The sequence below is a fragment of the Athene cunicularia genome (genome assembly GCF_003259725.1).
Source record: "Athene cunicularia isolate RWA chromosome 10 unlocalized genomic scaffold, athCun1 chr10_part1, whole genome shotgun sequence".
Taxonomy (NCBI): Eukaryota; Metazoa; Chordata; class Aves; order Strigiformes; family Strigidae; genus Athene; species Athene cunicularia.
In genome coordinates this window covers 264,441-286,605 of record NW_020799112.1, presented here as the reverse complement: position 1 = coordinate 286,605, position 22,165 = coordinate 264,441, and the positions used below count along the sequence as shown (strand labels likewise).

The 22,165-nt window shown below is 49.5% G+C and overlaps 2 protein-coding genes across 5 annotated transcripts in view; both read right to left on the bottom strand.

Annotated features, from left to right (window-relative positions):
• The window catches only part of NMB (neuromedin B), a 15,824-nt gene extending 4,168 nt beyond the window's left edge, over nt 1-11,656 (bottom strand). The window contains exons 1-2 of the mRNA XM_026855977.1: nt 11,498-11,656; nt 2,628-2,634 (exon numbers count right to left, since the gene is read on the bottom strand). Coding sequence (XP_026711778.1) covers nt 2,628-2,634; nt 11,498-11,656 — 166 coding nt within the window. The remainder of the gene's footprint in view (nt 1-2,627; nt 2,635-11,497) is intronic.
• Nucleotides 11,657-15,030: 3,374 nt separating this feature from the next.
• SEC11A (SEC11 homolog A, signal peptidase complex subunit) lies at nt 15,031-22,158 on the bottom strand. 4 transcript variants are annotated; one of them, XM_026855615.1, is made up of 6 exons: nt 22,048-22,158; nt 19,984-20,133; nt 16,880-17,017; nt 16,249-16,368; nt 15,664-15,721; nt 15,031-15,499 (listed from the first exon to the last, which is right to left on the bottom strand). In XM_026855615.1, exons 1-6 carry the CDS (start codon nt 22,128-22,130, stop codon nt 15,449-15,451), a joined length of 600 nt encoding a protein of 199 aa, XP_026711416.1. In that variant the 5' UTR covers nt 22,131-22,158; the 3' UTR covers nt 15,031-15,448. The 4 variants fall into 4 exon arrangements, with proteins under 4 accessions (XP_026711416.1, XP_026711417.1, XP_026711418.1 ...); XM_026855616.1 differs by lacking the exon at nt 16,880-17,017; XM_026855617.1 differs by lacking the exons at nt 15,031-15,499; nt 15,664-15,721 and having other exon boundaries at nt 16,254-16,368; nt 16,869-17,017.
• Between the last annotated feature and the right edge of the window lie 7 nt (nt 22,159-22,165).

Sequence of the window (22,165 nt, the reverse complement as noted above, 5' to 3'; positions counted from 1 at the left end):
GCCCTACGGCCACGCCCCCGCTGCTCCCGCTCCGGGCCCGGGGCTCTGCCCCTGCCCCGCAACCGCCGTCACGGGAGGGGACGAGGGAGGATTCGCCCCCTCAGCCCAGGCTGCCTGGCACAGAATCACCGCGGTTGGAAAAGCCCCTGAAGCTCCTCCAGCCCAACCATGACCCTCCCTCTGACCGTTCCCAACTCCCCCAGATCCCTCAGCGCTGGCTCAGCCCGACTCTTCAACCCCTCCAGGGATGGGGACTCCCCCCTGCCCTGGGCAGCCCATCCCAACGCCCAACAACCCCTTCTGCAAAGAAATCCTTCCTCAGAGCCAGCCTGACCCTGCCCTGGGCAGCTTGAGGCCATTCCCTCTGGGCCTGGCACTGGGTCCTTGGCTCCAGAGACTCATCCCCCCTCTCTGCCCCCTCCTGTCAGGGAGTTGCAGAGGGCCAGGAGGTCTCCCCTCAGCCTCTCTTCTCCAGACTAAACCCCCCCATTTCTTTCAGCCGCTCCCCAGCAGACCTGTGCTCCAGACCCTGCCCCAGCTCCGTTGCCCTTCTCTGGCCACGCTCAAGTCATTCAATGGCCTTTTTGGGGTGAGGGGCCCAAAACGGAACTCACTCATCAAGGGGCAGCTTCACCAGTGCCGAGCACAGGGCTCAGATCCCTTCCCTGTCCCTGCTGGCCATGCTATTGCTGATACAAGCCAGGACGCCACTGGCCTTGAACACCATCACCTCCTACTTCTGCCCCTGCTTGGGAACATCGCCCACAGTCCTGCATGTGGCCTTGCAAGGACATCAGCCAACAACCTCAGACACAGCCTCTCTGGGCTCACAGATTGTTGTGGGCCCAGCTCTCCTGGTAATAACCACCCAGACCCTCATCGACAGCCAGTTGCTCTCTTTGAACCCTGCCTCCAAGTACGTGGCCTGGGGGACCTTGTTGGTGAAGACTGAGGCAAAGGCATTGGAGTCCCTCAGCTTTGTGTCAACTATCATTTGCAGCAGTGCCTTTGTGAACACTTCTTCATCCTTCTACAACTAGAGGAGTTTGTTGAGATGTGCAAGGAACATCAGATCTTCCGTATCTAAAGTAGTACTTGTATAACTATAGTTACAGAAGATCTGATATTCCTTGCACATCTCAACAAACTGAGATTTGGCTTTCCTAGTGTTGTTCCTACAAACCCAGATAACATTTCCAAATTTCTCCTTCATGGCCTGTCCATGCTTCCACCTCTTTCATACCACCCTTTTGCACTGGAGCAAGTCATGAGTTTCATTCCCAGTTCAGCCAAACCCATCTCCCAGTACCTCCTCTTGTGTACCTGATTATTGAGATGGACTCAGAAGATCCTGTCCTTACAGACCTGCCAGCTCTGCTGAGCTCTTTTACTCTTCAGAGTGCCCTCCCACAGGATCCCTGAAAGATTACTAGCTCCCTGTAGAGGGTAAAGACCAGCATCTGTGAATCACTACTCACTTTTTCGACTCTTCAGGATCTTGCAGACCATTTCCTCATCACTACACCCAAACCTGTCACCAATTATCACATTCCCCATCAGTTCTTCCTTTTTCATTAATCGATGGAGCTATGTCCAGCCATGCCAGCGACAGAGATAGTGGGGGCAGGGGGTACAGACTGTTTATGCCCAGGGTTCAAGTGAAGTGCATGTAAAAAAAAGAAGCATTTGATCAGAGTGCCCCAAGACACAGGTTGTCCTCTATTTCTTCTCATCACCTGTCTGCATCCCATAGGGGCTTTCAGGCTCCTCCAGGTTCCACGTTTATACAGGGGTGTTCTCAGAGATTGGACTGCAGCAGGGCAGGCCTGTGTATCTGAAATGGTAAATAAAAGATGAATAAGAGTGCCCATCATGCTGGGCTTTGAATTATCTCTATTTTGTGTTGTATACACAGACCACTATCAGGAAGCAGGTCTGAAGGGTTAGGGGCCAGCCAGGATCAGGTGGCCAGCAGTACAGTTCTCTCAACAGCCACAATACCCGAGAGGCAAGCAAAACAGACTCAGAGGTGGTGACCAAGTTCAGCCCATCAAGCATGTTCATGGCAATGAAGAAGGTGCCAGGGCAAGCTGCAGATCAGGATGAGGCCTGGTGGGGGTAACCAGGGTCAGACACAATCCAGACAGTTCTATAGTGATGAGACTGGTCTGATATCAGGTCACATCAGTCCATAGCCAGGGACTAGAAACAACATCAATCAATGACAGACTAAAGGCTTGGGGATGAGCTTAAATGGGTTTCTCGGCTCATGGGGGTGGAGGGTGGAGTCCCCAGGTGAGACCCATTAAGGCCTATTAGTGCCCTCAGGGCCCTGACAGCTTCTGCCAGATTTGCAGCTCTGTAACTCTGCAAGGAGGTACTAGCTGGTGGGGGAGGAAGCCGCTGAGATGACCCAGTTCTCCTGGGAACTGGCACAGGGAAGATTTATTAGCGATGCCCTCCTCAGCATTTACCACTGTTCAACAGAAAAGGGCTAGAGGAGATTCATTCCTCTTTAACAGCAGGGGGTTAGAGTCCGAACTCCAAACACTGCTCTAAGGTTACGGGAAGGAAAGAAATTAAAAAAGGACATGCATCCTCCCAAACTGTGTGTGCGCCCCCTCAGATGGCCCACTGGCTGCTCAGCACATGCTCCTGCACCGCCTGGGAGGTGTGCGGTGGCCGACGAGGAAATATTGCCTTCTAGGTGGTCCATCACCCACTGGGGGGTGGCTGCCTCCACTACCCTTGAGCCTACATGTGCCGCAGGTCCTGGGCTGCAACGAGGAATCCTGCTCCTCTTTGTCACCACACTCCTTCCCTGGCTGGTTCGGCAGTGCTGCTGAGCAGGGCAGTGCTGGGCTCACATCTCTGCTCGTCTTCTGAGGAGGTGGCCTTGCTGGGCACGCCCCATGTGCCGCGTGGGATGTGTGAAAATGATACCCACCAGGGACATGGCATTTGCAGCACTGAGACCCTGACCCCCATGATCACATAGTGTCACCTTCGAGTCCTCCATCAAGTCAGACGTTCTAGCCACACGCACACACACACGCACATTCTTATCTATTTCCTCTTGCAGCCTGTGTCCCTTCTCCAACATGCTGCACTGTCGCTGTGTACTGATAAAACATGACTTGAAATGGACTGACATGATCTCAAGCCAATTTTTTTTTTCCAAAACAATTTTAAATTCACTCATGGTGGCAAAAGTGATAGAAATTTGGGGTGCCTGGAGAAGGCTTGGGATGTAGTCAGGATAGCAGGAGGAGGAGGATGTGAGGTCCAGAGAGGGCGCTGGATGTTACTGGATGGATGGAAGAGCCTGTTACTGCCCAGCACTGTCACAGATGAGTCTGGTTTCTCCTCATGCTGGGGCAGGGGCATTATCTGGGAGCTGCATTCCTCCACAGGTGCTTTGGAGCTGCTGGCTCCACTGCACAGGCAATCTCACCTGCTGCTTTTCTCCCAGAAATGCCAGGGCTTCGTTTAGGCAGCTGCAGCGTGCTGCTGGGGAGGAACCTCTCTCTGTGTCAGGGTCCAAACTTTGCCTGACCTGGCACTTGCTATAGACTCTGTGTCCCTGCACACAGGCAGCCAGAGGCAGGGAAGAGTGAGAGGAGGGGTTACCTGTAGGATTATGGAGGATGGAGCCAGGGATAAAGTGTTACCAATTACAGAGAGGGCAGAGAAAAGAGCCCCGGGCAATTACAGCACCTAGCAAAGCATGGCGGGTGTTAAATCCTGCTCCTTCAGGGCAGCACAGCGCTCCTCGGAGATTAACTGGAGAGGGGCAGGCAGACCCGGGGAGGGGGACAAGCAGTGGGAACCAGCACGGCGTTTCAAAAAGGGCAAAGTCTTTTGTGTTGTGCTGATCTGATTTTAACTAGATACACAAACAGTCTGACACACATCTTCTATTCTTTTTCAGCTGGTGGCTGCAGGCTGCACGGGTTACGGGTTACCTCGGTCAGCCTTCAAGGGGAGGAACAGGTATTTCTGGTCCCAGTAGTACTGGTGAGGGACTGCAAGGCAAGCTTGGGAAAGGCTAGGAAAAGGAAGACAGGGAGTTCCTGCCCTGTTGCAGTGTCATTTTAAGTGCTTGGAAACTGAGGGGACACTGGATTAATTGCTGGCTTGGCCAGATGGGGCACGTGTGGGAGGTCTGAACCCATAACCCTGATTTCAAACCTGGGAAGAGCAATGGAATAGCTGCTCAGGGACTTTGCGGAAGCTGGAAGTTCAGGGCAGCTGGTGGGGTTTTTATGGAAAACAACTGGTGAAAGGTGCCTGAGCTCACCACTTGCTGGGCAGCAGCATCGGTGCTAAAATAACTGCACAACTGTAATCCAGGCAGGGCTTTGAGAACACGATTTCACCCACTGCAGCAGTCTCGTTAAAAACTAGTCCCAGACACCAACAGACAGATCCTGAGCAGGAGGATCAGCACAGCTCACACTCTTCAGTGGCGTAATTACAGCCAACTGAGTTTTCCAGTGAACATGGAGAGCAGCCCCTGGGCAGGTAATGGGGTCTGTCCAGAGGGTGTTTCACTGCACCTGGGACAAGGACTGCAGCTCGGTCCTACAGGGCCAGAGCAGGCAGATCACACTGCGGCCAAATTCCTCCATCCCTGGGAAGGCAAGAGAGCTGCCCTTGTCACCCTGAGTCTGAACAAATGCAGCCTGAGAGGTGGCTGCAAGAAAAGGCTGCATTTTCTCTGGAATTCTTAGTCACTATCTTCTTTACAAAAAAGTGATCTTGTTCCTCATCTGGGAAAAATAACTGGCACCCAGGACCTTCCTGGTAGAGGCACCACAACCTGAACTCCAATCCCTGCTCCAAAGCCTAACAGGGTTGGTGATGGATTTTCTGCCTCTGCCTTCCTCCAACTTTGGCGTGCAGGGCTGGGCCCCCAGTGCCTGCACACCCATCTGCCAAGCAGAGGGGGAGCCAGCACCGGGTAGCAGAGGAGGCTGGAGCCTGCTGATGTGACAGGTTTGGTCTGTTGCCCGCCGAGACCTCCAAATTTAGGGCAGGAGTTGTCACTGCACTTCTCCTCCACTGGTTGCTCTCTCCAGCTCGTCACAGGTTCACTTTCCCAACTGTTACCAGCCACCAAAGGAAGCTGGTAAGCTTCCCAGCTTGTACATCAAAAAAGGGCATTACAAATTCCATTTTAGAAATTGAGTTTGCTGGCAAAGGTCAGCGCACCGGCTTCCACGTGTGGTGCAGCAGATGGGCCCGTCAGCCACCAGCTTCCTGCAAGGGCCCTGCGATGGAGCCTGGGAAAGGCAGAGGTGACTCAGCAAACGCTGGGCTTCTGATAGATGGCTACATCCTCCAGCAGAGCAGGCTCTGTACAGAGCTAACATCCCCTCTCCCAGTGGGATTAGCCCTCTGGGACTGGGTGAGCGCAGCCTGCAGCCACCTCTCTGCAGATCCGCGCTCTCCAGGAACAGTCCGTCCCTTCTCACCCAAACCAGCCGCAAAGCTCCAGGGATCCTTAGCTTGCACCACTGGTTTCCGCCGATGCCTCCAGTTGGAGGAAGCAGCAATTGTCTGTTTTGCTCTGTTTCTGCCTAGTAATTCTTACACGCGATTTATTTTCTTGATGTCTACTGACCACTGAACTGACATTTTCATAGCACAATCTGTTATAACCCCAATGTTCCAGATGATAACACTTAACTCGGAACCCGTTGCTTTATAAATAGAGTTAAAATTGTTTTTTCCCCCTGTGCACCATTTTGTATTTATGTGCATTTGAATTTCATCTTTTTTATTGCCCAGTCTCTTTCCACAGTTGGCCTTCATCCACACAATCCTTTGTATCAGCAGTAAACTTCAATATTAGCCTGCTTTTGCAGATCATATTTGAATATGCTGAATGCAGTCCCTGCACAGCTTCCCAGTGTTTTCTGCTGCAGAGATTGTTGCCTCCTACCTTTAGTTCCTTAACTTTTAGCAAATGATTTCTCCCAGTAAGGACTTCACCTCCTATTCCAGGGCTGATTCCTTCCTTTAGGAGCCTTTGCTGAGGGACCTTGCCAAACACGTTTGCGAAATCCAGGGGGATGATCCCAGTGGGCTCACCTTGCCCATAAACCTCCTTCAACATGCTCCAAGTCTAGTCTTTAAAGCAGCCCTGCTCCTTTCTAGTCCACGGGTATGGTTTATAGCCTGCAGATCTCTGCACCTCCACCTCAGCCACCGTTCTGTCCCTTGGTGCTGTGGTGGGCCTGACAGAATGGGTACTCACTGTGGCAGATAGGTCACCGCTTTCACGATTGCGTCACTGCAGAGCCTGTGGGCAGCTCCACCCAGGCCTGGAGGGTGGTTGATGTCCTCTTGGTCACTGATCTCTTCTGCAGGTTCTTCCACTGCTGGTGTCCTGTTCCTTGTCAAAGAGCAGCTCTTGTCCATGTAGGGCCAATATGAATAGTAACAGACCTGCGAAATGGGCACTATTAGCAAATCCTCCAAATGTACCTAAAGACAAAGCAAGATTTCACCAGGAAGACCTTACCATAACTGCAAAATAAATGTACCTAAAACCTGCACAGCTAAGAGGGCCTTGCTAACGCTGAGCTAATAATGAACAAACAAAACAGACCAACCTGGAAATACCGTGGTTCATAGCATTCAAAGCAAGGTCCATTTTGTTTCTTCTCTGTGGAGTTGTGCTTTGATACCTTGGCATTGACTCACGCATCTCCCAGAGGGCTGGCCTGGGAGAGCTCCACGAGCACAGTGCAGGTGCTCCCAGGCCCCGCAAACATCCACCTGGGCAGGCAAATGCGTGCTCACAACCGATGCCTCCAATAAAAACCAAACACAAAGAGCAAAGGTCTCAAATACCCCTATTTATCTCTCACAGAGCTCCCGGTGACAATAAAACTCTTAGTAGCGGATAAGTTGTTGCAGCCTCTTCTCCACTGCTTCTCCAAAGCCAGGTCAAATTTAAAAGTCCTGCCATACGCCTGAGGGTCTATTTTGATACATTTGTCTCTTGTTTACAAAGATTAAATCCCTCTGATACACGCATTTGTCCACAGGCAACAACTGTTGTTTATAAAAGATAAAATTTGAAATCTCACACATCTTGTTTTCAACTCTTTTTCAATTTTCATTTAAGCCATAAATGAGTTGTGGTTTTCCCTGAGGTTTCCCACTCACCCCATGCCCACTGGACATAGTACAAATAACTGCTCTGCAAGAAGACTTATAAAACAAAATCTTGTTTTCTTTCAGGCAAATCCAGGCCTGGCTCAGAAGCGTCCCAACCAGAATTACATGGCAGAAATCTGACATCCCAGTTTCAGTGAATTGAGGTTCAGAGATATTAAATTGAAGTTAATTTTCTGCACATTATCTTTACTTCTGTCTCTCTGGAAACTGAAGCCCTTGCAAGGATAGTTTCTACAGGGGAAGGAGAGATTGGAAAAGAAAGGTCATATCAAGTTACGTGGCAGAGAGAGCTCCAGGAAGTGTTTTTAAATTATTAAAGAGAAGGAGCAAAAAAGTGAAGAGTTGAGGAGCTGGGCAGAGGGAGCAAGAGACAGAGCATGTCTGCTCCATCCTGCATCACAGAGGGTGCATTATCTAGTCCATCCCTATTCAGAGTGTTCTGCTCTGTGGAGATATTTGATTTCCCCCAAGATTTAGGGAGCTCTGCTAGATCAAGCATTCAAAGGACCTGCTAGAACCGAGCACGTGTATGAATTGCCCCATTGGCAGGAATAATTTAACACATGATGTGCTCAAGCAGCAGGACTCAGCATGTAGGCAGGCCCTGCTTCACGGGGAGGCAGGACAATGCATGAAAGAGCTGGTGGGTTTTTTACAGAAACAGAGGTAAGTAGGGATGAGCACACAGCAGCAGAAAAGCTGCTACCATGAAGAGGGGTTCCTCACTGCTGGGCAGACTATCAACCAGCAGTGAAGCTACCCAGTCACGGCTGAGTGGATCCAACAAGGCAGGTTTGCCAGGAAAGCCACTTCGCCCCTCCTGCCTCCAACACGCACCAGGCTAGTGGGGCTCTCTCTGCAGAGACCTGTGGCTTCCCGATGGCTGTGCAAGCTGGAGCACCAGGGCCCAGGTGACAAAGGGAGGGGAGAAGGTCAGAGGGGCAGGAAGCAACTCAATTGGCTCAAAACGCATTGTAGGTGCTGTTTCTCTTCTCCCAGCAGTCAGCAATGAGACGGTCCCTGATGGGCACTGCAAAGTCTGTGCCCTTCTGGCATCACCCAGGTGCACCCTGCAGTCTGCGGGCTGGAACCAGGACATTCCTCATCTGATTCAGTCACCAAGTCACTGGCATCGTGTGGGTCTTTGGCCTGGGATAGGTGAACATCTGCTTTGCCTTCCCCCTGCTTCAGCACAGGAGCGATCCCCAGTGACTTGCTCTGACTAAGCCAACACTCATCTCTTGGCCCGTTTGGGAGCTGCACGCCAGGTTTGCATTCATGAGTTTCTCCAGCAGGAAGTGGTCTTCTAACGACGCAGGGTTAGACTTCACATTGCAGATTCTCCTTGGGAAAATAAAAATAAGGTTGACCGGTCTGATTTTAAGGGCAGGAAAACTACCATGAGATTACCCATTAAAGAAATCATGCACCTGGTCATCTTACAAACCCAAGCCCTAGAAACCACTGCTAAGCAATGGGCAGTGTCAGATCTGGATGATTATCACTGATTAACCGACAGCCATGCATTCAAGCATCGTAAACATGCAAAGACAGCCCTTGTCTCAAGCAGCTTCAACTTCCAGTATATTACTCCTCACAGCTCACCTCCCATCCATTGTGCTTTTGCTTATGCATTTAGCTTTGATACGAAAAAAAGAGTCACCCAACAAAATTCTAGCAACAATCAAAAACAGCCCAGCATCGCTTTGCTCTGTGAAACAGCTCCTGCCAATGAAGGAATCTGTGCCCTGAACTGTGGATGTGATTGAACAGTAATTAAGCAATGAAATTGCCTACCAGAAAACCTGTTCTGTTTGGCTGTAACCACAGCAGAGACAGAAGCAATTTTAGTCCTGCCAGATTTTTTTCTTCTTTATTTTTTTCCTTTATTAAACCAGACCTGTCAACACCCACATACTTTACAAACAAATCCCATCCCAGTTGTGACACAAAGATTTCCAACTTTCCTAAGCCTCAAGTCTCAAAGGCTTTGCTGGATGTGGCCAGACAGCTTCACCTTTAAAAAAAAAAAAAAGAAAAGAAAGAAAAAAAGAATAAAACTGAAATAAAAACCAAAGACACATCAAGTTCTAACAGCAAAACCCCTGGCTCTGTGGGAGCACAGCAGTGCTCACCAAACATTTCAGCTTTAGCACCCAGCTGAACCAGAGATCCTGCACGCTCTGTAGCTTTTCTGCTCAGCAAAGCAGAATAAGTCTGGCGGGGACAGAGACAGCAACAACTCATTGTCATCCTGCCCCCACATTATCAGTTTCCAGCTTGTGCCCAGCACCCTCTCTTCCCACTGTAGCAGTTACAGGGATGTGGGAGGGGATGTGGGAGGCAGTGCAGGAGGTGGTGGGTGTTAGAGCTGTGAGTGGATTATTTATCCTCACTCTAATTAGAGCCAACACCTCATTTCACGACTGCAGGTAACACAGAACCATGTTCTCAGCTACACTGAGCTGAAAATAGGCAGAACACAGGCTGTAGAGATGAATTCCCAAATCTCACACAGCAGCCCCTGATTCAGGGCAATTGTTTCTGTTCTTAAAGCATCTGCAAACCCAGGAGAGAGCAGCCCACTGAAGCTGGTCTGCAGCGGCCTTCATCTCACCCTTTGCTGCAACCACGTGGCAGTTTTTTAAGCGCTTCCTGCTCAATTACTTCACACGGCATCATGTGAGAGCACGACTGGGAAAAGCACACCTTCCTGCAAGTGCCCCAGTGTGGGTTTGCACCCCTGTTGGCAGGGAGCGTGTCCTTGGCTCCACTGAGCGCCGACACCTGCCACCAGCCCCAGGGGTGCTGCTGCCACCAGCAGGACAGGCGGCTCTTACTGCCAGATGCCTCAGAATGACCATTTCTTTTCTGTCAGAACTGGGGTTTCAGCAGATGCTCATTAAGAGCTAATCCTTGCTCTGTAATCATAAATCCTTCGTATTTTAGTTAAATTAAGACAGTGACAGTAACACAACTGCTGCTGCTTGCTCAGATTTTTGCAAAGGGTGTGAAAGTGAGAGGACTCGAAGAACAGCAACAGCAGCACTTTCAGCGAATTTTCCCTGGGAGGTGTTGATTAGCAGCTTTCAGAAGAGCTCAACTCAACCCTTTATGTGAGCCCAAGTTAAAAATCAATTTATGCACAAAGCCAGTTTAAGCTAAATGCAAATCTGGGAACACTCAGCCTCAGTGCAACCTGCAAAGGCAGACACGCTGCTCCAAATCCTCAGGAAAGTGCTCCATGGTGACGGCAGCTTAGAGAGAGATTTCAGGTTCCCTCGCTGCTGCCCAGGTTTGACTTTTGACAAAACATCTCATCCGTGACTCAAGCATTTTGGAGAAACTCTGTCCAAATTCTCTTCTCAAGGGCTCCAGCACTGGGAGAGGGAGATAGGGATTTTATTACCATTTTCTATTACTAAGTTATGATTACTTGAAGAGCCACAGGCCCAAGCATCAGTGTTAGGGCCTGGACAAGTTCATAGACTGTTGCAGTGCCCCAAACAAAACATGATTTTTTGCTTCATCCTACCTAGGGCACAAACCTCCCAGTTAAACCAGCTCGTGTTGGAATGCCACAGGTCAGCCCAGCTACTGGCATTAAGCAGAATGGTCCCATGGACATAACTAAGAGCACAATTCACCTCCATAGACGGAACAGTCCTGACCATCCTGAAGATGTACATATGCAGAAACTGAAAATAGACCATAACACCCTGTTGGGTTTTGTCTTTGTCTTTCCTGACCACTTTTACCCTACACAAGCTGCGTGCATGGCAGCAGTAATCATCTTGAATGACCCCTGTTGCTGTGGAATCTCTGAGCAGTCATGAAGAGGAGGGAATAGAGGATGCGGTGAGATGCACCTGAAGCAACACACAGTAGCTTTGAACCATCTGTAGGTTTTGCAAGATTGAAAGGAGAGCACAAGACAGGGAGGAGACAGGCTCCCACTGCCCAGGGGGAGCTGGACTAGCAAGGGGCAGTAAGTGAGCTGCAGAAGATGGGTCAGGCAGCCTCAGATGGAGGCACCAACAGCACCAGTACCCCCACTGCCAGCTCCTGTGAAGAACTGCCCTAGGCAAGGGGATATCAAATGTTTTCGTGAGTCAGTACAGACACCACGGAGGTGAGTTATAATGGTCACTCAGTGCAGGTGGCACAAATTTATGTCAAAGCTGGTAACTACAGAGTCTCTGCCTTGTACCTCTTCCTTGGGCTCTCTGACACCACACCTACACAGGCAGGAGCACTATCCCCAGTGAGGAGCCTAGAAAAAAGCTGCTGCATGTGGTGACAAGTCGAGGTTGCCGAGGGGACCAGATCTGGTGCAGGCCCGTCCTGCAGCAGGAGGGGGATCACAGCGGGCGAGGGGAGGTTTCCTGAGCTGCAGGAACCCCCAGGAGCTGTCAGTTCTCATGACAGTCAAAGCTGACAAGGTGTGGACAGGGCCAGAATTCATGGTGGCCACCCTTGTCCTGCAAAGAGCAGCCCCAGGGATGGCCAGTGGCCAGGGTGGGCAAACAGGGCACGGTGTGGCAGTTTGTGTGAGAAGGCAGCTCTTGGAAGGAGGGGACAATCCACTGGCTGAGTGGAGAGGCTTGAAGTTCGCACAGCGCAGCACCGGGGCACTGTTCTGTGACTATGCCCACAGGGAGAGGGCTCTCACCCTGCCTGACCCTGAGGGCAGGATGGCAGGTGCTTGCTGAGAGCAAAGGCTGCAGCTCCAGCCGGGGTCTGCACCAGCACCCCAGCGGCGGGCAATGCCTCCGTGCAGATGGAGCTGCCGAGGGGAGTTGGAGTTCTAAGAAGGAGCTGCGAGGAGAACATCTGTGTGATCACCAAGGACAGTGGAAGAAAGAGGAGAAGGGGAAGAAGGTCTCCCAGAGAGGAGAGATGGCAGGGCTACCCCTGCTGCTAACCAAGAGGTCACCAGTGGAGAAGGCGGGGACCTGCAGCACATGGAGGACCCTGCACTGGAGCAGGCAGCTGCGCCTGAAGGAGGCCAGGACTCTGTGGGAAGAAGCCCCCACTGCTGTAGCTGGATGCTGGGAGGACTGAAGCATGCAGGGGTGACCCAGCAGCCCGTGGGACAGACTCACATCAGAGAGGATTTGTGGAGGACTGTCTCCTGTGAGAAAAGAAGAATGAGCAGTTCCCTCCCCAGTCCGAGGAGGAAGAAGTGGTGGGACTGACCACATCCCCCCATTCCTTGCCCCTTGCACTGCAGGTGGGGGAAAGGAGGTGGAGATATCGGGAAAACTGAGCCTGGAAAGAAGGGAGGGATGGGGGAAGGTGTTTTCAAGATGTGGCAATGCTTCTCACTGTCCTACTCTGTCTGTTAGGTGGTGGTGGTGTTAGTGTCTGAATTAAATTTACATTCCTTTCTTCCCCTAAGGAGCCTGCCTTCTGCCCATGACCATGAGGGTGAGTCATCCCTCATTGTCATCATCTCCATTCCTGAGCCTTTTGCATTACTTTCTCCTTCCCAGCGCTGGGGGGGAAGGGGGCAGTGAGCAGATGCGCGGTGCCGATTGCCCTCTGGGCTCAAACCACGCCAACGGTGCTTTGCAGAGTGAAGAGGAAAGACCCGTCCCATCAGGATTGACGCTGGAGCTGAGTAACGCAGCCCAGTCTGCTCTCTGTGTAACAACCACCACAACCAAGACAAGGTAAAGGGCGACAGCAGTAGGCAACTCTTCTGAGAGGTGTGGAGGCACCCACCCGCCTGCCGACCTGTCACCCTCAAGAGCCAGCTGGGGTCTTCCCAGGGGCTGCTGTCACCAAGGGGCTGCAGGCTGCGTCAGTCCACTGGCTGTCACCCACTGCTGCTGTTTCACATGGGCAGCAACAATGCAGCCAGGAGCCCTCTGAGGAGTGTCAGGAAGGATTGCCAGTTTATGACTCTATCATTCTGTGATTCCCTGGGAGTGGCAGTAAGGGACTCTGGAGCACAGGTAGCTTTTTCATGAGTCCTCAAGGTCAAAGGTGAGGGCTCTGAAAGGGCCAGTTGACTCCAACAGATCAACAACTGGTTACAGGACTGGTGCCACAGCTGAGGTTCAGCTACTAAGACCATGGGAATTGCTCTGAGAAACCCGGTCTGCTGGGGCCCATCTGTCAGAGAAGGGGAGGAGCATCTTCAGCCACGGGTTTGCCAAGCTGGTGAAGGGGGATTTACACTTAAATTGCTGTGGGTGGGGAACCACAAGCCATCCCACTGTTACCAGCTTGATGCCAGCAGCAGCAATAGATGCCCAGAGCCTGGAGAGGGGTCCCAGGGCAGCAGGAGAGCACCTGAGGAGCAGCACAAAGGAATTCCAGGCAGAGAGTCAGCTCCATCGGGGCCCAACTTAAATGCCTCTGTGCAAATGCACGTAGCATAAACACAAGGAGGTAGAGACATGCACACACCTGCAGGGCTACAATCTTACTGGCATCATGGAGATGTGGTGGAACAGTCGCTATGGTTGGAGTGTTGGGGTGGAAGGACACAGGCTTTTTGGGAAGGACAGGCAGGGGAGAGGAGGAGCAGGGCTCACCCTCTGTGTCAGTGACCAGCTGGAGTGCAGGGAGCTCTGCCTGGGGAGGGGTGAGGAGCCAACCGAGGGCTTACGGGTTGGGATTAAAGGGAGGGCAGGGACAGATATTATAGTGGGGGTCCGCTACCAGCCACCCAACCAGGAAGACTGAAGGCCCTCTACAAACCAAGAGGAGCAGCCCCATGTTCACCAGCCCTAGTCATAGGGGGCTTCAACCACCCCGGTATCTGTTGGAGGGACAGCACAGCAGGGCACAAGCAATCCTGGAGCATCAGGAATGCGTTGATGGTAACTTCCTCCTCCAAGTGACAGAGGAGCCAATGAGGAGAGGGGCTATACTGGTCCTTACTCTCACCAACAAGGGGGGCTTGTTGGGGAGTATGAAGCTCAAGGGCAGCCTTGGCTGCAGCGACCATGAAATGGGGGAATTCAAGGTCCTTAGGACAGCACAGAGGGCATCCAGCAAGTTCACTGCCTGGACTGCAGCATGGGGACTCAATCGGGGAGTGGAGGGGTTGGACAAGGCTTAACAGTTTTAAACTGAAAGAGGGAAGATTTAGATTAGATATCAGGAAGAAATTCTTCCCCATGAGGGTGGTGAGACACTGGCACAGGCTGCCCAGAGGAGCTGTGGCTGTCCCCTGCCTGGCAGGGTTCAAGGCCAGGTTGGATGGGGCTTTGGGCAACCTGAGCTAGTGGAAGGTGTCCCTGCTCGTGGCAGGGGGTTGGAATTGGATGATCTTTAAGGTCCCTCCCAGCCCAAACCATTCTGTGATTCTATAAGTGGTTTCTTCTTTCAGACCTCAGGGCCATGGGCGCTCAGCCTTTCTGTAGCTTTCAGGTGAGATGCAAGATGTGGCCAGCTGTGGGGATCATTAGAGACCTAAAACCTCTTTCCAAAACCAAAGAAATTTTACTATTGCATCCTACTAGATCATCCCTGCCATAGAGCTAGGGGTATTTCTTATTTCAATTCTTTGGTTACTTAGTGCCACAATGACAGTTTATGCACAAAGTAATCCTTTGCCATTTTCTGCCCAAAACACCCTATAGCCTTTAAGCAGATTATTTCAGTGTTATTGACAGAAACATAGAAATATTGAACGGATCTACGGCTCAGGACTGCTTACTCTCCAAAACAGATGAGAGGAGCAGCTGCTATTGTTCTGTAGAGAGAGGACAGGCTCTAGGAGTCAGTCTGCACCAGTAAAGCCCAGGTACCCCGTAAGGGAAACTGGGCAACGAGGCTGCACTCCGCAGGGCAGTAATGAAGAATGTGGCAGGGCTTGTATCAGCAAGATGCAAAATCTTTATTCCAGTTCTATTGGAAAAAACACCACCTCCACAGCTGACCATTTAACAGTTCAGCCAGAACAGGGAGAGGTCACGCTTGCCCAGCAGAGGCAGAGACTTAGAGGACAGTCCTGTAGGCACTTCAAGAGGAAGCTCTGCTTCAAAATACAAACACTGAACAGTTTGGCTTAAATTTTTAATATAAAAACTCACTAAAAATGCTAAAATGTGACAAACCATTGGAAATACTGTGACAAACATTCACCCTTATGCAGTAAAAAAACAAAACAAACCCAAACTGGCAAGAAGCTTTGAAATGCATGTTTTCTTCTTCCTCCTGGCACATCGGACCATCATCTACCAAAAACGTTCATCTAAAAAATCCATGGCACCTTCACCTCGTACTTCAGTGCAAGAGGCTACTCTCGATGGACCAGCACAAATAAACCCAGTAAAAAGAGGACTGCATACTGTAAGAGAAAGAAGAAAAGACCCAAGAGCGCACATTCACATCTAAAGATGCAGTAACACAGTAAACACACAGGGCAAACAGTTCTGCCTGTGCATATAGAGTTCTCATTAAATCATTTTAGCTGGGGTGGGAGAAGCAGGCAGAAAATGGAAGAACTCTTACCTTAAATTTTGGATAATCATTCATTAAGATAGTCACTATTCCAATATAGGGCACAAATCTACAAGAATAAAGGTTTTATTTAAACAAACAGTATTCAGGGGCGCACAGGGGAGCAGCACTGCCCTGGCACTTGTACAGATGAAGGGTCACTGAAGCATGCTGACGGCCACAGCCAGCAGGCCTGGGGCTTCTCCTCCCAAGCAGGTAAGCCATGGCAGCGGGGGCTGAGTGACAACCACTCCCACAGTGTGTTTTAGCCTCTGCCTTGCTCAGATCTTGCCTGCCTGCAAAGACTCTGCCTTGCAATTTCCATGAAAATTCTGATCACGCCTGAGTGTGCGCTGCCTTTACACCGGTGTCCATCCACCAGCAAAATCTCTGGAGGCAGCTCACAGCTTGATACCTCTGCTTAAGCCAAGTTAAGAACTGAACTACCTCTGTTTTTTAACTCTCCACAGTACCTTTTGAAATGCTTTCAGGCAGGTCACAAAAACCCAGCAGGGAGAGTTCAATAGGAGGTGGGGATTAACAGACGGCATTGGGGGAGGGCAGTGTAGAAGCCACATCTTTTTCAACCCCACTTACCCTCTTGCTCGTCCTACTACGTCCTTTTTCTCCAACCAGTGCTGCCCTCGTTTGTACAGCCCTCTGTCATCAACCGCGTTATTGTCTCCCTTTGTCAAAAATTTGATGTCACCATTTTGCCTGGAAAGACAACAGAGCCTGGTAAGTCAGAGAAAAAGAACTTATTAAAAGCTATTCTAGAACAAGCATATAGAGACTAACACAAAGATATTGAGAAGCAATTGTGTCCTACATGTTCAAGCAGGATGAAAAAGGGAAACTGTCAAATGCAGTGGAAAGCAGACAGTTTGGGAAATAACTGCCAACAAAAAAATGAATTCTGGCCCCAGCCAAGCTTTCCCACAGAGTTTAAGAACAGAACCAGTAGGATGAGCCATCTCTAGCGAAGGTGCAGCTATTGCCTCTTTGCTTTTAACCTCTCTCATGTTGATGCTTCTCTTGCTTCGTACACAAACGGTGGGTTCTGGGCTCTGTACTACCACCCAGGAGGAGACTGAGGGGTTAAAGCATACACTTCTATCTACTCAGTAGTGGTCAGAAGCAAGCTGGAACTTAGAGATTATTAGGAAGGGGGGACAGAACAAAACAAACAATACCATTATGATACTGCATGAACTCACGATGTGCCTACATCTTGAATGCTCTGTGCAGTTCTGAACCCCCTACATCCTTTTTTGAAATGGAGAGAAGAACTGGCAAAGGTTCAGAAACGGATAGCAAGGTCTGGAACCACTTCCATACAAGAAACAACAGACCAGGACTCTTCAGCCTGGAAGAGACAGAACTGATGGGAGATATGATGGTAGTTCAATACAAATGACACAGACAGCAACAATCAAACCGCTTCTCACTGCCTCTTCCAATACAAGACCTAGAGGGCATGAAATGAAACTCACAGGTAACAGGTTAAAACAAGACAGGGAAGGTGCTATGCAGAACTAACAACAGTGCAAACTGAATCATGTCTCTCTGGAAGGATCGTTTGGATGACAAAAATTTGTACTGGTTCAAAAAGTGACCAGATACTCCATGTAAAAAAGAAAAGGAGGCTATTAATAAAGAACGGTGACTTTGTGCTTGAAACTGCAATCTGCAGAAAGCAGAGGAATTATTGCTACATACTGTCTTTGCTATGACCTGGAAACAGCTGATGTTATGGCCAAGTTTCTACACCACGTTCCGCATCCTTTCCCAGTCATTTCCATCCAGCTGGCTGGACAGCCAGCAACACCCACAGAATTCTAAGCAGCAGCTGGTGGCACTCCTGAGGGATCGGTCGGCCACTGTCATCTCCCTGCAGCCTGAAGCTCTTGTTGTTTGACTCTGTCAGCTTACTCACAGAAATGACAGATCAGATGCAACTTGGGAACGCAGGCGGGAGGTCCTCAGAGCTCATGTTGTATTCATCATGCCTGAACACCAACGCCTGTTACTTGACAGAAGAAGCTTGGAAGGAAACAAAGAGGGGAAAAAAAAGATCTTTCTTCAAAGCACATTTGGCTCACAGTGTGGGACCAACAAACACTCTCAGAGCTTAGAGACAGCGTGGATAAAGATGAAGATACCCAAAGGTGCAGATAAAGTAGTCTGAGCTCTGAGGACTGATGGAGTAGGAGCACACCACCTTACTGAGCAGATTCAATGCTCTATCAGGAACCAGTGCAAGAAGCCCACAGCATAGTTGCTCTGCTGTCTGAAAGGTGAATGAAATCTGGTCTGGCTGGCTGCACCAAAACCACTAAGTAAATTTTGACCACAGACTCTGTGTTTAGTGACAAAGAATGAACTCAATTTTGCTCTGAACAAAGAAAGGGCTAGCAAGTAAAAAACATCTTCTCATTGAAATAATACTGATGTGAACTGGGACCTGAGCTGCCAAGAAGTCACAGCAAGGGTTCTGTTTTCCTTCATTTTGACACTGCTGTCACCTTTTGCAGACATTTCAGTTTTCATATTCAGTCCATAACTACATGAAGAAATGGGAAACTCCAACCATTCAAAAGACACTCTAATTCCAAAACTGTACCAGAAAAATATTCTTTAAAGAGTGAAAGAAGCAACTGATACTTGAGTCCTGCCTTCAGCGCACAGCTTCAGGTCACAGTATTGATTTTTCAGTTTTATCTCGCCTAACATAAAGATCAGGTTTGTGTTTGGTCATTTTATTTAAAAGAAATCTAAAATACTGGAGAATGACTCCACAGAATCTAGGGCTGGCACTGTGGTCTTATTACTTTTTTTTTTTAAAAAAAAAAAGCACTGGATACCTTAATACCTAGTACTGAGATAGAGACAGGCTAAAAAAGAGGGGTGGGTAATATCTGAGATGAACTGCCACACAGCACGCACATTGCTGCTTCTCCTCCCCATGCACTGGCTGAAAGCAGAGAGAGAAGACACTGACCTTTCTTGCCTCTTCAATAATCAGCCCAAACAGCAGCACTGGAGCCTTTAGCATGCAATAAGGGAGGAGTAAAGTGACGTTTCACTTAAAAGACTTCCCAAGACATCAAAGAAAGTGCCCATGCAAAGTTAGATATCAAATTTGTCAAGTATACTGATCTTATTTTTAAATTAGTGGCATCAAAGAACAGTACTTTGAAAACCGGCACTGTTAAAAGTTTTGGGTACATAATAAATCTGAACAGCAAAGAATCTGTTCTGCCTACTGGGAGAGGTGCCACTCTCATAGCCAGCACTTCCGCTGGACAATTTATGTGCACAAAGCTGGTCAACCTTGGCATGGAGCCAGATAAACGGTCTGAGTCCCAACAGCTGTGGCTGCTATGACCGCTTAGGGGAAGGGACCCTCTCTATGCCCTCACTTGACTACAGCAATCCTCAAATGCCACCTCTACACAGATTCTCTTAACCTCAGAACCGACCTCTGGCCACTGGTATAGCTCCAGTTCATCCATACTGTAGCTGGCATTTACTCAGCAGAAACAGATGCTGGGACCCCATCCAACTGCTGCCCTCTGAGACCTGACTTGAAGAACCAGTGATTCAGTTCAAGACTTATTTCTCACTGAAAAGCCTCAGGAGGCTGGCTCATATCGTCACAGACCAGCCTGAAGCAGTCACAGTTCTGTCCACAAAACAGGAAGGCTCGCAGCTGCAGAGGAAGCCTTGCTTAGAAAACTAAGCCCTGTCCAGCAACCAAACCAGGTGACTGTGCTTCATTCCTGCAGACACACAACCTGCTAAATATTTAGAGAATGAACAGTACATGGAGAGCACAGCGCATACAGAGACTCCGAGTATAACACCACAAAACTTTCTACAGAGAAGAAACACCCTGCCTCTGCATGAGAGCAGGAACCAGGACCATAAAGCTTTAAAATAATGCACACTACACCAAAAATACCCTTCTTCCATAAGTTCTACCTCCACAAACAAGAGTGAATTCACACACACAAATGCAGCCACACTGGCAAAGAGAACATAGCAATGTTACACAGCAGTGTGGGATGGAAATGATGGCACAGGAGACACAAAGTGGCATGGGGAGTCCAGGATGCTGGCACAGACTCTCCAGCTTGTGCATTCTGCTGGATGATATTTACAAGTAAACCAAGGAGCGCAGATTCTGTCTGTCTGAAATTCCTATGTCTGAAAATCCTGCAGCACCTGGATATGTTACTGACATCCCGCCCATTCGTTCACCCAAGGAGATGGGGAAAAATACAATTTAACTAAACATCTGCAGTACAACCCCTCAAATTCTTGACATACTTCTCATGAATCTTTAGGACACGGTGGACTATAGGAATTTCCCTTCCTTCTATCCTAAAGACCACAATTTCTCCCACTCTGATTGGATCTTCAATTCGGTTTGTGAGGAACAGAAGATCTCCTCTGTGAAAAGCAGGCTCCATGCTTCCACTGAAAAAGAAAAGAGCAATTAAATAATGTTTAAACACTCAGAACCAGATTTTTGGAGTTTATAGTCCTTTAAGAAAAATCTTACAAGAACCTCAATGAAGAGCTCCTAAGAAAACCACCCTGGAAACCAGGCAGGTATCTAACCTCCATTACAATCAGATTTTCAATCACCACACTACCAGCAGTTTAGATTAGTTGGGAAAAAAGCACTGCCAGCAGTCAGGGTTAAAACAACACGAAACGGGAAAAACATTCTGCTTTCTCAATAACAAAAACCTGATGACAAGCAGCATCTTCTCAACTTCCAAGCCCTGCACTGGTAGGGCTACAATGGCAGCACTACAGCAGTGGGAAGCTTTTTAGATTTAATTAATTTTTAGTTTTTGCAGGTAGATAGATCACCCTCATGAACAAAGCACTGAAAACATACAGGTTCTTGTATTCCCATCTGGAACAGACAGATGGGTGTGCTAAAAATTTGTTATTGTGATTCATCGCTTAATGATTTCATTTCAGGCACTGCTATTCAAGTTATTCTTCTCCTGTCTTCTAAATGGCAACTGTTACAAAATACAAAACCTTCTTAATTCCAAACAAATAATGCAGTACAAAACACAGCGATGAACTTTAAGTACCAGCTACATCCGTGGTTTATCTTGAGACGGAGTAGAAGCTGCTATTCAGAACAGAAGATCACATTGCTGAAGAAGAGATGTGACCCAATGGCCTCTGTCTTACTCACTGTGAGGAACAGCGTGAAACATCTCCCCTGTATTTCATGAGCCATCAGGAGAGAGTTTGTTAGATGGTGTGCAGTAAATAGAAAGGCCAGCACGGCCACAGAACAAACTCCTGTGCAATATCCACGCCAGCAACCAATGGCTGCCCAAGAACTTCAGCCACAGGACTTTGTCCCAGGCAGGAGGACGGTGGGAGCAGCTACTGCACAGCACTTCTGTGAGGGCAACGTGTAACGCCTAAAACATAGCTTGTCACACAGTGATATTCCTTGTACAAAAGAGTACAGCTAAGGCTCCTCTTTTCATGGCTATGTCACTGCTTACTAGAAGGCCAGGAAAAAAAACAAGCAGCTTCGAGAGAAGAGTTAGAAGATATGTTACGTTACATCCTGAAAAGCATCATAAAGCTCACTGGGCATTTCAGCAAGCCAGTCCCCATTTAAAGAACTCAACAACTTCTTCTCGCTATAGGAGTTTATTCCCTGGTATCTCAAAGATTTCAACTTCCTTTTCGCTAACAAAGACTCCCCACATACTTGAACTATTTCTGTAGCAGCAGCAAGATGTGCAGACGGGCACGGCAGGAGGTACCAGTGTGCTGCAATGTTCTGCCACCACAACTTCTACTACGGGAAGTGCCATTAGCCCTGATGAGATGATGAGCTCTGCCACAGACATTATTTTCATAAGGGGAACCCCCCCCCAAGCAACAGGCTCATCACCCCCTGCTTCAAGGCGTTCCTTTCTAAAGGCCTTTCACCCACACCGCTGAGCATTCCTCCAGGAGTTTTGGTATGATCCAGAAACGCCCGGTTGAGCTCTTGCCATATTCCTTTGAAGTCCTTCCTCCGCTTTCCCCCTCCTCAGACCAACCTCTCTACCATGCAACCCAGACAGCTAACAGAAGCTTTAGGGCGAGATGCTATTTTTCCCTGAGGCTGCCAGCCCTGCCTCCCCTTCCCTGGCGCTATACGAGAACACGCGTTCCCAGGGAGCCTCTCGCCGCCGGGGACGGGGCGGGAGCCTCCAGCCGCCCCATCCCCCCGGAAAGTCTCCTCCTTTGCGGGCCGGGCCCGCGGCTCTGCAGCCCCCACCCAAGGCCTCACCCCGGGGCGCCACCGCTGAACTAGCCCCCGTCTGCACACACCATCCCCTCCCTCCCCGCGGGATTTACCTCAGCACCACCACGATGGGGCTCTCGCTGCCCGTCACCACCATCAGCCCCTTCCAGATCATGAGGGCGGAGGAGACGATCATGCCGAAGTTCAGCACCTGGTAGTACAGCTGGGGGC

Excerpts from the sequence above, each read along its gene's own strand:
- SEC11A (XM_026855615.1), bottom strand. The coding sequence starts at position 22,130 with ATGATCGTCTCCTCCGCCCTCATGATCTGGAAGGGGCTGATGGTGGTG. Across the intron at positions 17,018-19,983 it reads GTCCTAAAGATTCATGAGAA|GCTGAAGAGTCCTGGTCTGT; the intron begins GTATGTCAAGAA and ends TGTCTCTTCCAG. Across the intron at positions 15,500-15,663 it reads ATGATTATCCAAAATTTAAG|TATGCAGTCCTCTTTTTACT; the intron begins GTAAGAGTTCTT and ends TTTCTCTTACAG.